Source organism: Geotrypetes seraphini, chromosome 1, assembly GCF_902459505.1.
Source record: "Geotrypetes seraphini chromosome 1, aGeoSer1.1, whole genome shotgun sequence".
NCBI lineage: Eukaryota > Metazoa > Chordata > Amphibia > Gymnophiona > Dermophiidae > Geotrypetes > Geotrypetes seraphini.
Window position 1 is genome coordinate 360,374,937 of NC_047084.1, and position 15,746 is coordinate 360,390,682.

The following is a 15,746-nucleotide window of genomic DNA, read 5'->3' on the forward strand; positions in this document are numbered from 1 at the left end:
TTTAAAGTGGTATTCAGTATAAATAAATACATGTAAAATAACAATTAAAACACCACCATATCTCTAGACTGCTGGTCTTCAGCTTATAAATAAACTGCATAATCTGTGACAAAGGAAACAGTGTTTGAAATGTATTTTGGGGGGGAATGCCTTCAGGGAGCCCTATCCTAAAGCAAGATGCTCTAACTTGCAGTAGAGTCCCACAAATAAGTTCCATTGTTAGAATTACAAACAGTACTGATTAGATCTTAAAGGTACAGTTTCCTGGATCTTGCCAATGAAAAACCATAATTTTGGGAACCAAAGCTGTACCCCATTCTGAAATTGCTTGTCTCGGATAAATTCTAAAATAAAATGGTTTGAACATTGTAAAGTCAATTTGAAATGGTGGAGGGGTAAAGAAGACTCCAATTAACCTCCATCCTCCTCAAGACACAACAGTCTAGGAAAAGCTAGGAAAAGGAGCATGGCAGTAGTCCCCTATTTATCTCCAAAGCACTTTGAGTCCCCAAAGCAATACCACTTTCCATAGCCATATTGTGTAGGAAACTTGAAACTAAGGCACTCGTTCTGCTTTCTCCCCTTCACACGCTTCTAGGCCACAAATATCTTCTATATGTGCCTTTTCAAGTAGCATGACTAAAGAATGCATATGCACTGGGTTGGGGGAACCCACAACAGAGTTTGATAAGGTATCCAGCCTAAGAACCACCATTGACCCACCTGTCTTCAGTGGCTTATTTGGGACCACATCAGAGCAGATTTCTTGGGTCCAAAAATGTTTCACAGCATAGTCTAGTGGAAGGAAATGGTTGGGGCTTTAGGGGAGAGGGAGATATTGGCCTTCCTTTTTATGCTTAACCATCAGAGAAAACTAATTCTGAAAGTACGCAGGAGTTGACCAGGAACATGTTCACACCACTGTCCAACTTAATTAATCCACTTGTTAACTTTGACAAAACTACTGACACGATTGAGGATTGCAGTCTAGGGGCCCCTCTGTTATGTGGGTGTTAACTGTTTGGATTCATATATAACTTCAAGCAAAATCCTAAGGATACTTACATAGTTCCATATGTCATGTCTTTCTCACTTGACTAAATTCTCATTCAGTATTAGGTAGTACATGTAGTCTGTATTCCATTTATGCACATACTTTTCTCAGAGAGAGAAAGAGATAATGGTTACTGCGGATGGGCAGACTAGATGGGCCATTTGGCCTTTATCTGCCATCATGTGTCTATGTTCTATTTATGTAACTAATTTTCAAATCATCTCTAATGTCAAAATAGTTGCATATTAATTATAATTATTTTCTTTCTATATCTACAGACATAGAAGTTTTATATTAAGCTCAGCAAAACTGTTTGCTGCAGTACACTGCATCCCTGTCTCAGAAAAGGTAATCTTTGGGAGAAACCAAGAAGAGTAACACAGCATAAGGTTCATTAGAGTTCTTTAAAACGCAATTATTTGCAGTTTCATTATATAGATATTAAATCTTTGAATTTCTATGAAAATATGCATAAGCTCTGCATTTCACTGCCCTACCTAATGTATGTGAAACCATTTTGATTTTATATGAGAACTTAGATTATGCCCTGATCTGCACTCTGAAAGATGGCATGCCATATTGGTACAAAAGTGCAGACTGGTATACTTTGAAAGTGTTAGTATATATTATCCCAGGACAAGCAGGCAGGTATTCTCACTAGTGGGTGATGTCATCCGACAGAGCCCCGACACGGACATCTTGAAAGCATGTCTTGCTTGAAGAAACTTAGAAGTTTCGAGATGCCCGCACCGCGCATGCGCCAGTGCCTTCCCGCCCGATGTACCGGGCGTGTCTCCTCAGTTCTTTTCTTTCCGCGGAGCTGAGAAGTTTGTACTTCATTCTGCGCTGACTGAATTTCAGTTTTTTGCCTTCTTTAACCCGCGTTTCTGTTTATTTCTTTGACTTTATTTCAATTTTACTTTATTTTTCTAAAAAAAAAAAAAAAAAAAACTTAAAATTATTTCTTCCGGCGGTTCGGCCGGGCCGGCCTCGTGGCTGCGGCCTAGCGGCTTCGACCTTGCAGCGTCGATTTTCCGGCCTATGTCCTGACCAATCACCGGTTTTAAAAAGTGCAGCAAGTGCCAGCGTGCGATTTCGCTGACGGACCCACACCGACGCTGCCTTCAGTGTCTTGGTCCGGAACACGTTCCGAAATCGTGCCGGCCTTGTTCCACGCTCACTGCGCGCTCGTTTAAGCGGCGCTGCTTGCTCTGGGAGTCGATGTTCAAGATGGAGACTGCCAAGGACATCTCTGCTACTGCGGCTGTTGAGGTTTCGCAGGTCCATTCGAAACCTGCGTCTGCAACTCCTGCATCGAGCATCGTGAAGCCCGCATCGTTTGTCCCGGCTTCTGCTTGGAGTTCAGCATCGGCACCTGCCTCCGTCTCCTCGGTTCAGGTACCGCCTTCCACTGTCCCTCCCGTGGTCATCAAAGTGCCTAAAGCTAGCAAGCAGAAGCACTTGGCCACGAAGGAACGCGAAGACCGTGCAGGAGGACCCCCTTTCGGTGCGGATCCCTCCATATCGGCTTCGCTTCGATCCCTGCTAGAAGCTCAGTTTGTCGAGCTTATGCGCACTATGGGACCCCGGCTTATCGCCAACATTCAAGGTGAGATTCCGGCCTCGGTTTCAGAGGGCGGTCCGCCCCCTCCCCCTCCTCCTCGTCGTTCGATATCTCTGCTCGATGAGGGGGATCGGCGGAGGGCGGCGGAATCCTCCAGGAGGGCTTCCCTTCCTGAGATGCCACCTTTGGAGCCCATCACACCTCCACACCAACAGGGTGCTAGGGCGGCTCCTGATAATCGTAGTCCTGGGCATACTGCATCGCAGGAGGAGTTCTTCCGCACTCCATACCAGACATGGGTGGCGCTGCGTGAATCCGCATCTCTGCCACCTCTGCGATCCACTGCATCGAGCCCTATCCATTCCTTTGAGGCTTCGAAGGATCAATCGATGCATAGAAGATCTCGTTCTCCGTCCCGTCACCGGGAGGGGCATCGATCTCGGCAATCTTCTCGGCACTCCTCACGTCATTCGGAGGTGTCTCCGCAGAAGAAGATGCAGCGTTTGGGATACTCCTCGTTGGATGTGTCCCAGCCGGAGGGGCCGGAGTATGAGGAACCATCTGCCTCCTATTCTCCATGCCGATCTCAGCTCTCCCTGGACCCGGAGGCTTCCACGTCTTCTAGTCCGTCTCGTCGGCCGGCCTTAGCAGACCAACTGTCTTTCTCATCCTTTCTCCGACAGATGGCGGATGACTTGGATGTGACTTTGGACACTGGGTCCAAATATTCTAAGGAGTATTTGGACACCATGCATTTACCTCACCCTCCGGCGGAGACACTTCGGCTTCCTCTACTCAAGCTGCTGGACCAGACTTTCATGCGCTGTTTTGAGACACCGTATTCCTTGCCTGCAGTTCCCAGTAAACTGGATGCTCGATACCGCATCGTTCACCACAAGGGGTTTGAGGGAGCTCAGCTTTCTCATCAGTCCCTTCTAGTTGAGTCCTCTCTCAAACGTTCTCATCCCTCCCAAGTCTATGCTTCTGTGCCTCCGGGCAGAGAGGGGAGAACGATGGATAAGTTTGGTAGACGTATCTATCAAAACTCGATGATGGCGACTCGAGTGCTCAACTACAACTTTTTCTTCTCTTCATACTTGGATTTTTTCTTGCCGGTGCTCCGCAAGTTCACTCCTTTCATCGATGCTCAGGCTCGTTTCCAGTTTGAAGAGGTGGTGGCGACCCTGTCCCAATTACGCCTTCAACTGATGCAATCCTCCTACGATGCCTTTGAGCTCTCGGCTCGAGCTGCGGCATGTTCGGTTGCCATGCGTCGCCTGGCGTGGCTTCGAACCATCGATATGGATCCGAACCTCCAAGACAGACTTGCAAATGTACCTTGTGCAGGAGCTGATCTATTTGATGAGTCTATAGAAACTGTTACTAAAAAGCTGTCGGACCATGAAAAGTCTTTTCAGTCTATTCTGCGTCCTAAACCGAAGCCTCAGCAGTCTCGTCCCTCTAGACCGCCTCAAATTTACCAACGGCGTTATCAACCGAGACAGACTCCTCCTGCGAGACAGCCTGCGAAGAGACAGCCTCCGCAAAAGACTCAGCAGAAGCCTCAGATGCCGGCTGCACCCAAGGCTACTCAGCCTTTTTGACTCTCTTCCAGGGAGCATAACCAACGTTCTGTCTTCCCCTGTTTTTCCCATAGGGGGTCGTCTCCATCATTTTTGTCATCGATGGGAGTCAATCACCACAGACCTTTGGGTCCTTACCATCGTAAGAGAGGGATACTCTCTTCATTTCCAACGGGTCCCCCCGGACCACCCTCCAAGAGAGTATCCTTCCAACTTAACGCAGACCGCCCTTCTTCTCCAGGAGGCTCAGGCCTTGCTTCGGCTTCGGGCCGTCGAGCCAGTCCCGTTAGATCAGCAGAACCAAGGGTTTTACTCCCGATATTTCCTAGTTCCGAAGAAGACGGGCGATCTGCGGCCCATTTTGGACCTTCGAGTCCTCAACAAGTTTTTGGTCAAGGAGCGGTTCCGTATGCTGACCCTTGCCTCTCTCTATCCCCTCCTCGAGCAGAACGATTGGTTATGCTCTCTGGACCTCAAGGAGGCCTACACTCACATCCCGATTCATCCGGCCTCCCGCAAGTTCCTCAGATTTCGGGTGGGACATCTACATCTGCAGTATCGAGTGCTTCCATTCGGCCTTTCCTCTTCGCCCAGAGTCTTCACGAAGTGTCTGGTGGTGGTGGCCGCTGCACTCCGGAACATGGGTCTCCAGGTGTTTCCATACCTCGACGACTGGCTCATCAAGGCCCCGTCGGCTCCAGAGGTCATTTCGGCGACCTTGACGACAATTTATTTTCTGCAGAACTTGGGCTTCGAGATCAACTTTCCCAAGTCACATCTTCAGCCCACCCAGACTCTCCCCTTTATCGGGGCGGTCCTGGATACCATCCAACTTCGAGCGTTCCTTCCTCCTCAACGCATGGATGCTCTTCTTCTGCTCTGCCAGTCGGTGTCTTCTCGCCCGTCCATCTCAGCGAGACACATGATGGTCCTCTTGGGTCACATGGCATCCACAGTTCATGTGACGCCTTTTGCCAGACTACATCTCAGAATTCCTCAATGGACCTTGGCATCTCAGTGGACTCAGGTGTCCGACCCGTTGTCCCGCCACATTGTAGTCACTTCTGCTCTACGGCAGTCTCTTCTCTGGTGGATGACCTCTTCGAATCTATCCAGAGGTTTACTGTTTCACTCTCCTCCCCACCAGAAAGTTCTCACCACCGATTCATCGAACTATGCATAGGGAGCTCATCTGGATGGTCTCCGCACTCAGGGATTCTGGACCAGTGCGGAACGACTCCATCAAATCAATCTTCTGGAGCTCAGAGCCATCTTCAATGCTCTTCAAGCTTTTCAACATCTGCTTCACGACATGGTGGTCCTAATTCGCACCGACAATCAGGTCGCCATGTATTATGTCAACAAACAAGGGGGCACGGGCTCGGCCCCTCTTTGCCAGGAAGCTCTTCGAGTCTGGGATTGGGCGGTCCGCCACAACACCTTCCTCAGGGCTGTCTACATTCAGGGGAAAGACAATGTCCTGGCAGACAAATTGAGTCGTCTTCTCCAGCCTCACGAATGGACTCTCCATTCCAAGCCCCTTCATCAGATATTTGCACAGTGGGGGACGCCTCAGATAGACCTCTTTGCAGCCCCACACAACTTCAAACTGCCTCAGTTTTGCTCCAGGATATACACTCCCCATCGCCTCGAGGCAGACGCTTTTCTACTGGATTGGGGGAATCGCTTCCTATATGCGTTTCCTCCTTTCCCTCTCATTCAAAAGACTCTAGTCAAGTTGAGATCGGACCATGCCACCATGATTCTGATTGCTCCTCGGTGGCCCAGACAACCTTGGTTCTCCCTTCTACTTCAACTGAGCAGCAGGGAGCCAGTACTTCTTCCAGTGTTTCCTTCACTACTCACTCAACATCAAGGTTCATTACTTCATCCCAATCTGCAGTCTCTCCACCTGACAGCTTGGTTCCTTTCAACATAACTCCTCACCAGTTCTCTCAAGCAGTGAGGGAGGTCTTGGAGGCTTCCAGGAAGCCTGCTACTCGACAATGCTATTCCCAAAAATGGACTAGATTCTCTTCCTGGTGTATTTCCACCCACTAGTGAGAATACCTGCCTGCTTGTCCTGGGATAAAGCAATGTTACTTACCGTAACAGTTGTTATCCAGGGACAGCAGGCAGCTATTCTCACGTCCCACCCACCTCCCCTGGGTTGGCTTCTCAGGCTAGCTACCTGAACTGAGGAGACACGCCCGGTACATCGGGCGGGAAGGCACTGGCGCATGCGCGGTGCGGGCATCTCGAAACTTCTAAGTTTCTTCAAGCAAGACATGCTTTCAAGATGTCCGTGTCGGGGCTCTGTCGGATGACATCACCCACTAGTGAGATAGCTGCCTGCTGTCCCTGGATAACAACTGTTACGGTAAGTAACATTGCTTTATAGACATCTAGCATATATATATTTCTCTGAAGACAAACAGGATATGATGTTATGTTTGGGTGATGCAATCTAGTGATGTTTCGACACGGACACAACCTAACATTAAAGAAAAATGGGTATAACTAATGAGCAGAGTGTTTGGACAGTTTAGGTCTTTATCTGCCGTCATTTACTATGTTACTATGTAAAAAGCTTTTGGCAGTGCCGCATTGCATTGGCCATGGAACAAAGAAGTCAAGTTAACAGGTTCTATCAACGTTTATTTTTTTCTTCTTGGTTGGTGCCTTTCCATGGAGTATGTGGAACCTTTTATTCATTTTTTTTCTTCCTTTAACTTCTAAACCTTTTAGTGTTTTCAGCATGTTTTAAGTGTTCTTTATTTTTTTGCATAGCTCTCTTGACCCTCTTAGGTTTGAGTGGCCAATTAGGACAATTCCTCTTTTTTCTAAAATCGAGACATTTAATTTCTCCAACTATTTTTTCCCTGTCCTTTAAAAACTCCCAGTGTTTTTAAGAAATGTAATAGGTGGTGGCAAAAACATTTCTTTAACTGATTCTCACAATTGATGTTTTGTCATGTCTAGGACCTGACCATACAGTTTCCGTCATATTTGTTCTAAAATGCAAAAAAAGACACAAGATTAAAAAGGCCCAATTCAAGAAACTTTTTGGCGCTTCTAAGTCTGGTTTATCATCATTGGAGGCAATGATCCTTATGGCTAGCAGAGCTGCATCAGACACTGGAGTTGCAACAATATCAATGAGATCTCCCCTGCCTCGACATTGAGTTCTAAAAGGCCCCATCGGACTAACCTGCATCATACCCAACACCAAGGATTGGATGGACATCTTCTATGTTGTCATCGAGGCACCAATGTGTATTGAGCAAAGACGAAGAAGCATCAACATTGATTCCCATTAACCACATTACCTGGAGTTCTAGATCAGTAGCATAGTTGATAAGCGTTGATGCCATGAAGACCACACATCCTTCAAATAGTCAGGGGAGGGGCAGTTATACCCTAAATTGGCATAAGGTTCCTCCATATTACCCACTAAGAACATTGCTGCTCAGGTTCGGCAAAGCCGGAGAAAGGCTCAATAGATCCTGGCTTCCTAGTGATGTTGAGCTTCTGGGAACTTAGTGGATCCTAATATCTGTTACTCCTGCTCTGTGGCAATCATATTTGTGGTGGACGATTCATCCAGTTTGCTTTCTGAAAAACAAACATTGTTATGTGATTTATTTAGTTTTAAGGCTTTTTAATTTAGTGTAATATCCCTAGTATCTTAAGTTTTTTAATTAAAAATCTCAGGAATACCAAGATGCAGACAGCAGTCCAGTAGCAAGAGGGATGCTGTCTAGTCTTTTGCACTGAGTGTCACATGTATGATTTCCCAGTTGGTGAGAGGTTATATAGTGTGCTCAATGCAAAGAGCTCCTAGCTCTCAGAGAATCAGCTCATTCTCTTGAGCCTAGAGCAGCGGACTTGGAATTGCCAGGGGAAACATAAGTATATAAAGGAGACCTATAGGAACATTGGAGAGATCCCACCTTCAGTCTGGCAGCCCTTATACTGATTTGGCAGAAGATGGTCTCCTTAAAGGAGAGCTTCATCTTGATGAAGTAGGAAATAATCTTGTAGTTAGGACCTACGCACCAGGACATGCATTGTTCTCTTGAACCAAAGATATATCTGTAGGAGCTTCTGCCCAGGTGGAAAGGATTAGGGCAGTCGTAGTTGGAGATTCAGTCATTAGACATGTGGGTGGCTGGTGGATGTGTGGACTGCCTGGTCACTTGCCTTGTGTGAAGGTAGCAAACCTCACGTGTCACCTAGATAGGATTTTCGATAGTGCTGTGGTGGAGCCAGCTACCTTGGTACTTGCAGATACTATTAACATTGAAAAATGTGGTAGGGAAGTTTTGGAAGCCAAATTCAGATTTTTGGGTAGAAATTTGAAATCCAGATCCTCCAGGGTAACATTTTCAGAAATGTATCCTGTTCCACTTCCAAGACCCAAGAGGCAGGCAGAGCTCTAAAGTCTCAATGCGTTTTTTGAGATGATTTTACAGGGATAAGGAATTTAGATTTGTTAGGAACTGGGCAATGTTCTCGGAAAGGGGGAGCCTATTTTGAAATGATGGAACCAGGTTTCTGGTGCTAACATTTAAAAAGGAGATTGTCTGCATTCCCTTCATTTTAGTTGATTTATTTACTATTTTAGATTTATTAGCCACCTTTCCATAAAGAAATTCACTCAAAGCGGTTTACAATTCATTGACTAGTAAACAGGTAGTCTTAAGTATTTTCCTTATCTGTCCCGGCAGGCTCACAATCTGTGGTACCTGGGGCAATGGAGTGTTAAGTAACTTGTCTAGAGTCACAGGGTGCAGGTTGGGATTGAACTCACAATCTCAGGGTGCTGAGACAGCTGCTCTCACCACTATGCCACCTCCTCCAGTTTAAAAGTGCATGGTTTGGTATGTATCCTTGAAGAATACTATTGAAACAGGGCATTTAGGAGAACCCAATAGAGAGGTTTCAACAGTGGTGAATGGGAACCAGGAGAGTTTAAGGGAAGAGAAGAGTAAAGAATGCAAATTATCCCCATCAACTTCTAAGCAACCTGCAGATGCAGGGGGAAAAAACACCTCAATTTGAAGTGTCTTTATACAAATTTTAGACACCTATAAAACATGGCACTTAGATTACTAAATAACAGAAGGAAATTTGATCACATCACCCTTCTTTTTTGTTGCTTACCACCCTTGTCACCCTTCTTATCTGTTACTTACCAAGTTAAATTTATAAAATACCAACATTAATACAAAGCATATTATAGTCAACAACCAAATTATCCACATTCTTTGACTATTCAATATACCCCAAGTAGATCACTGCTAGATAATAAACTAATATTGCCATTCCAATAAAAGAGCCAGATGGGAATCAACCAGAAATAGTGTGTTTCTGTCTAGTTCCTTTTTTGTGGAATCGCCTTCCAAATTACGTTTGGGTAGAAGAAAGTTTTAAAAATTCAAAATTTTATTTTAAACTTCTCTGTTTAGAGCTGTTTCTAACGTTGACTTATGCAGTGATGGCATGATGCACTAGCTTCTCTGCAAGCAACGATTGGAGTCCAAAAGAGGCTGGTTCTGATTGAATCTTGTCTCTCTCTATTTAAGTCTTTACTGCTATAATGATGGAGTTCCTTTTATAAGTTGTTTACTTTTTATTTATAATTTGTAAACCTCTTTATAGTCATTAAGTAAACAGTATATTAAATTTTAATAAACATAAATGCTAGATGCCTAAAAAATAAGAACATTAGGATTGCCATACTGGGACAGACCAAAGAAGGTCCATCAAGCCCAGTATTCTATTTCCAACAGTGACCAACCCAGGTCCCAAGTACCTAGTAAGATCCCAAGTAGTAAAATAGATTATCCCAGGACAAGCAGGCAGCATATTCTTGACTGATGGGTGACGGCACCGACGGAGCCCCGGTACGGACAATTTTAGAGTGATTGCACTCTTTGAAAGTTCTAGTAGGCCGCACCGCGCACGCGCGAGTGCCTTCCCGCCTGACAGAGGCGCGCGGTCTCCAGTTTCTTAGTTTCCGCGGAGCTAAGAAGACGCGTGTTCCAACTGCTGTTGGAAAATTTTTTCAAATTTTTCTCGCCTTCCCGCTCGCGCGTTATTTTCTTGTCATGATTTATTCACCTTATCGTTTCTTTCTTTTATTTTTTTTTTTTAAAAAAAGTCCATTTTTTTTCGACTTTTTTCCGGTCAGCCCCGGCGGGGCCTGTTGGCACCATCGAAGCCTCGGGCTTCGATTTTGCTACGGCCGTTTTTCCCTTCATGCCCCCTTCACCGAGTTTTAAGAAGTGTCAGCGGTGTACACGTCCTATTTCTCTTTCCGACCCGCACAAGTGGTGCCTTCAGTGTCTGGGTCCGGACCATAGGGCAGAAACGTGCACCCGCTGCAGTTCTCTCCAAAAGAGAACTCTAAAGAATCGCCAAATTCAACAGCGAATTCTTTTCGGTGCCGCCATGGAAGTTCCCCCAGCATCGACACCGTCATCTTCCTCCAAATCGGCACCGGTGACTTAGACACCGCAAGATCCATCCTCGGTGTCGCACCCTGTAGGTAAGCCAGCTAAGAAGCCATCCCCTACTGTCCTTAACCCGCCAGTCGAACAAGCAGTGAGCCAAGTCCTGCAGACTGTGCGCCGGCCTCACAAACGCTCCGCTCCTATTGAAGTCACTGCCTCTTCATCGGCATCGACTTCGCCTGAGCATCGAGCTGCACCGCAGGTACCGAGCAAGAAAAAAGCGGTACCGGTGCCATTGGGACCGTCTCTGGATGAGAAAATAGCATCCATCCTTCAGGTCCAGCTTAAGGAGCAGTTACAACACTTGCTCCCGGCTCTGCTGACTCCGAGCCTTCCAGTGTCGGTACCTACTGAGCATTCGGTGCCGATCGTCGAACAGCCTGTTTTGTCGGCATCGACGTTGTCGGCACCGCAAAAATCTGTTTCTATGCCTGTTCTCTCGGCGGAACCGAAGTCTCTTCGACGCACTGCTTTCTCGACTTCGGAGCCGGTGCCGTTCTCTGACACCCGTACTGCTGTACAGTCACCCGGTACGGTGTCCATGAGGTCTGGTAAATCGGTACGCAAAACCAAGCATACCGAACCTTCTACCCCACTTTCTCAGGGCCGTCTGTCATCGGTACGGGACCCTGATTTGTGGGATGATTCTGATGACCCCCTCGGTACCGAGGCAGATTATTCCTTGGAGGAGGATGTTACATCAGTGCAGGATCCTGCTGGTAAGCCAGAGCACTCGTCCTTCACCAAGTTTCTTAAGGAGATGTCGGACACCCTTTCCATCCCTCAAAAAATCGGCAGGCTCTAGTGTATATGCCTCTGTCCCTCCTGGCAGATAGGGCAAGGCCATGGATAAATTTGGTAAAAGACTTTACCAAAATGCAATGCTGGCCAACCGTTCAGGTAACTATGCGTTTCACTTCTCTTTTTACCTGAAACATTTGATTCAGCAAGTCTCTTCTTTTCAAAAGTATCTTCCTGACCGTAAGCTTCCTGCATTCCAACAATGCACTTCCAGTCTCCTACAACTCAGGAAGTTCATGGTCCGGTCCATCTATGATACTTTTGAACTCACATCCCGAGCCACGGCTATGTCTGTAGCGATGAGACGATTGGCATGGCTCCGAGTCTCCGACCTTGATGTGAACCACCAGGACCGCCTTGCCAATGCTCCCTGCCTGGGTGATGAGCTCTTTGGAGAATCTATGGATACCACCACTCAAAAGCTCTCTGCCCATGAGACGAGGTGGGATACTTTGCTGAAAAATAAAAAGAAGCCTCCTCCTCCTCGTCCATTTAAACAGCAGCCATCATATCAGAGGCGGTTTTCTGCTCGGCCAGTTCAGCCTCAACCTCCACAACCTCGGAGGCAGCGGCAACAGGACCAACAAGCACGTCAACAACAGCCGCCTACCATAAAGCCTGTCACTCAGACTAAGCCGACTCAGCCCTTTTGACTCCCTTCTCCTGGGCATTGCCAGTCTCTCTCCCTCCTGTCCTCTTCCACAGCCCATAGGAGGTCGATTAACCATTTTTCACTGTCGATGGGAGGTAATCACCACCGACCAGTGAGTGCTCTCGATCATAGCCCATGGCTACTCCCTCAATTTTCAGACTCCTCTGCCATTAGGCCTGCCAAAAGAGTCTGCTTCCAACAAGTCTCAGTCCCTCCTTCTCGCTCAAGAGGTTCAATCCCTCCTTCTTCTCAATGCCATCGAAGAAGTTCCTCAAGATCAGCGAGGTCAGGGTTTTTACTCCCGGTACTTTCTAGTTCCCAAAAAGACCGGAGACCTCAGACCCATCTTAGATCTCAGAGATCTCAACAAATGTTTGGTCAAGGAGAAGTTCAAAATGCTCTCTTTTGCCACCCTCTACCTTCTTCTCGCTCAGGGCGACTGGCTATGCTCCCTCGATCTCAAAGAGGCTTACACACATATTCCTATCCATCTGACGTCCAGGCAATATCTGCGCTTTCTCATCAATCAACATCATTATCAGTACAAAGTGCTACCCTTCGGCCTGGCCTCCTCTCCCAGGGTATTCACCAAATGTCTGATTGTGGTAGAGGCCTATCTCCGCTCTCACAACTTTCAAGTCTTCCCTTATCTGGACGACTGGTTGATCAAAGCTCATTCCCCTCAGGCGGTTCTGCTTGCCACCAATCAGACCATTCACTTCCTTCGACTATTAGGGTTCGAAATAAATCTACCCAAGTCTCACCTCATTCCGACCCAGCGACTTCAATTTATTGGAGCCGTTCTGGACACTGTTCTGATGAGGGCATTTCTTCCATCCAACCGCCTTCATGCCATCCTCCATCTCTGTCAGCAGGTGTTTCAACAGATTACCATTTCTGCGAATCACATGATGGTGCTATTGGGGCACATGGCTTCGACAGTACATGTCACACCCTTCGCACGTCTCCACCTGCGTACTCCTCAATGGACCTTAGCAAACCAATGGTCCCAAGCGACGGATCCTTGTTCACAACACATATCTGTGACCTCGTCTCTTCGACAGTCGCTTCTTTGGTGGTTGACATCTTCAAATCTATCCAGAGGTCTGCTGTTCCATCTACCTCCTCATCAACTAGTCATCACCACAGATTCCTCCCCCTACGCCTGGGGAGCTCACTTGAACGAATTCCAAACTCAGGGATTTTGGACTGCCCAGGAAAAGAAACACCACATCAATTTCCTGGAACTCCGAGCGATGTTCTATGCCCTCAAGGCGTTTCAACATCTTCTCTTTCCTCAAGTACTACTCATTTGCACAGACAATCAAGTTGCAATGTACTACATCAACAAACAGGGAGGAACGGGCTCTCGCCTGTTGTGTCAGGAAGCCCAACGGATTTGGTCTTGGGCGACAGCTCGTCACTTATTCCTGAAGGCTATCTACATTCAAGGGGAACAGAATTCCTTAGCGGACAATCTCAGCAGAATTCTCCAACCTCACGAATGGACTCTCGATCCCTCGACTCTTCAGACCATTTTCGCTCAATGGGGCACTCCTCAAGTGGACCTTTTTGCAGCTCCCCACAACCATCAGCTGCCCCTGTTTTGCTCCAGACTCTACTCTCCTCACCGTCTGGCGCCCGATGCATTTCTCCTGGATTGGACCAGTCTCTTCCTATATGCTTTTCCCCCTCTACCGCTCATGCTGCGAACACTGTTCAAGCTCAAGAGGGAACAAGCCACCATGATTCTCATCGCTCCACGGTGGCCCAGGCAACATTGGTTCTCCCTTCTACTTCAACTCAGTTCCAGGGAACCCATACCTCTTCCACTGTTTCCTTCTCTGCTTTCTCAGCATCAGCAGACCCTACTGCATCCCAACCTACAGTCTCTGCACCTGACAGCTTGGTATCTCTCGGGCTGACTTCGGCTCACTCACTCCTTTCTCAGCCTGTCCGCTCTATCATTGATGCTTCCAGGAAACCGGCCACGCTCCAGTGTTATCAACAGAAGTGGTCTCGGTTTTCTTCCTGGTGCCTCTTACATCACCATGATCCCATGTCTCTAGCAGTGGGACTGGTGTTGGACTATCTTCTTTCCTTGTCTGACTCTGGTCTTAAATCTACTTCTATCAGAGTTCACCTTAGTGCAATTGCTGCCTTTCATGAGCCATTTCATGGAAAACCCCTCTCGGCTCATCCTTTGGTTTCTCGGTTCATGAGGGGCCTTTTCAATGTGAAACCACCTCTCAAGCCTCCTCCTGTGGTCTGGGATCTCAATGTGGTTCTTTCCACTTTAATGAAGCCTCCTTTTGAACCTTTGGCCACAGCGCATTTCAAATTTCTTACCTGGAAAGTGGTCTTCCTTATAGCTCTCACTTCTGCCAGGAGGGTCAGTGAACTGCATGCACTAGTGGCCGATCCACCTTTCACTGTTTTTCACCATGATAAGGTGGTTCTCCGTACACACCCCAAATTTCTTCCTAAGGTTGTGTCTGACTTTCATCTTAACCAGTCCATAGTCCTACCTGTATTTTTTCCAAAGCCTCATTCTCATCCAGGCGAACAGGCTTTGCATACCTTGGACTGTAAACGTGCTCTGGCTTACTATCTTGAACGTACTAAGCCCCACAGATCATCTCCTCAACTATTTTTGTCCTTTGATCCTAATAAGTTGGGTCATCCTGTATCTAAACGCACTCTCTCCAATTGGCTTGCTGCTTGCGTTTCTTTCTGTTATGCTCAGTCGGGCCTGACACTGGAAGGTTCTGTCACGGGCCACAAAGTTAGAGCTATGGCAGCGTCTGTAGCTTTCCTCCGATCTACTTCCATTGAGGAAATCTGCAAGGCTGCTACTTGGTCCTCAGTTCACACTTTTACATCACATTATTGTCTGGATGCATTCTCCAGACAGGATGGACACTTCGGCCAATCTGTTTTACAAAATTTATTTTCCTAATGGCCAACCTTCCCTCCATCCCTCTTTTTGTTAGCTTGGAGGTCACCCATCAGTCAAGAATATGCTGCCTGCTTGTCCTGGGATAAAGCACAGTTACTTACCGTAACAGGTGTTATCCAGGGACAGCAGGCAGATATTCTTGCGTCCCTCCCACCTCCCCGGGTTGGCTTCTTAGCTGGCTTATCCTAACTGGAGACCGCGCGCCTCTGTCGGGCGGGAAGGCACTCGCGCGTGCGCGGTGCGGCCTACTAGAACTTTCAAAGTTCTTAGAGTGCAATCACTCTAAAATTGTCCATACCGGGGCTCCGTCGGTGCCGTCACCCATCAGTCAAGAATATCTGCCTGCTGTCCCTGGATAACACCTGTTACGGTAAGTAACTGTGCTTTTTATGCTACTTATCCTAGGAATAAGGAGTGGATTCCTCCAAGCCATCTCAATAATGACTTATGGGCTTCTCTTTTAGGAAATTATCCAAACCTTTTTTAAACCCTGCTAAGCTAACTGATTTCACCACATTCTCCAGCAACGAATTCCAGAGTTTAATTACACGTGTGAAGAAATATTTTCTCCTGTTTGTTTTAAATCTGCTACTTAGCTTTATCACTTTCCCCCTA

At 47.0% G+C, this 15,746-nt stretch overlaps 1 protein-coding gene across 4 annotated transcripts in view; it reads left to right on the forward strand.

The window, feature by feature from the left end:
- The window catches only part of UBA6 (ubiquitin like modifier activating enzyme 6), a 328,373-nt gene that overhangs the window by 246,909 nt on the left and 65,718 nt on the right, over positions 1 to 15,746 (forward strand). For all 4 annotated transcript variants that reach the window (XM_033914779.1, XM_033914755.1, XM_033914773.1 and 1 more), the window contains one exon: positions 1,333 to 1,402. In XM_033914779.1, coding sequence (XP_033770670.1) covers positions 1,333 to 1,402 — 70 coding nt within the window. The remainder of the gene's footprint in view (positions 1 to 1,332; positions 1,403 to 15,746) is intronic.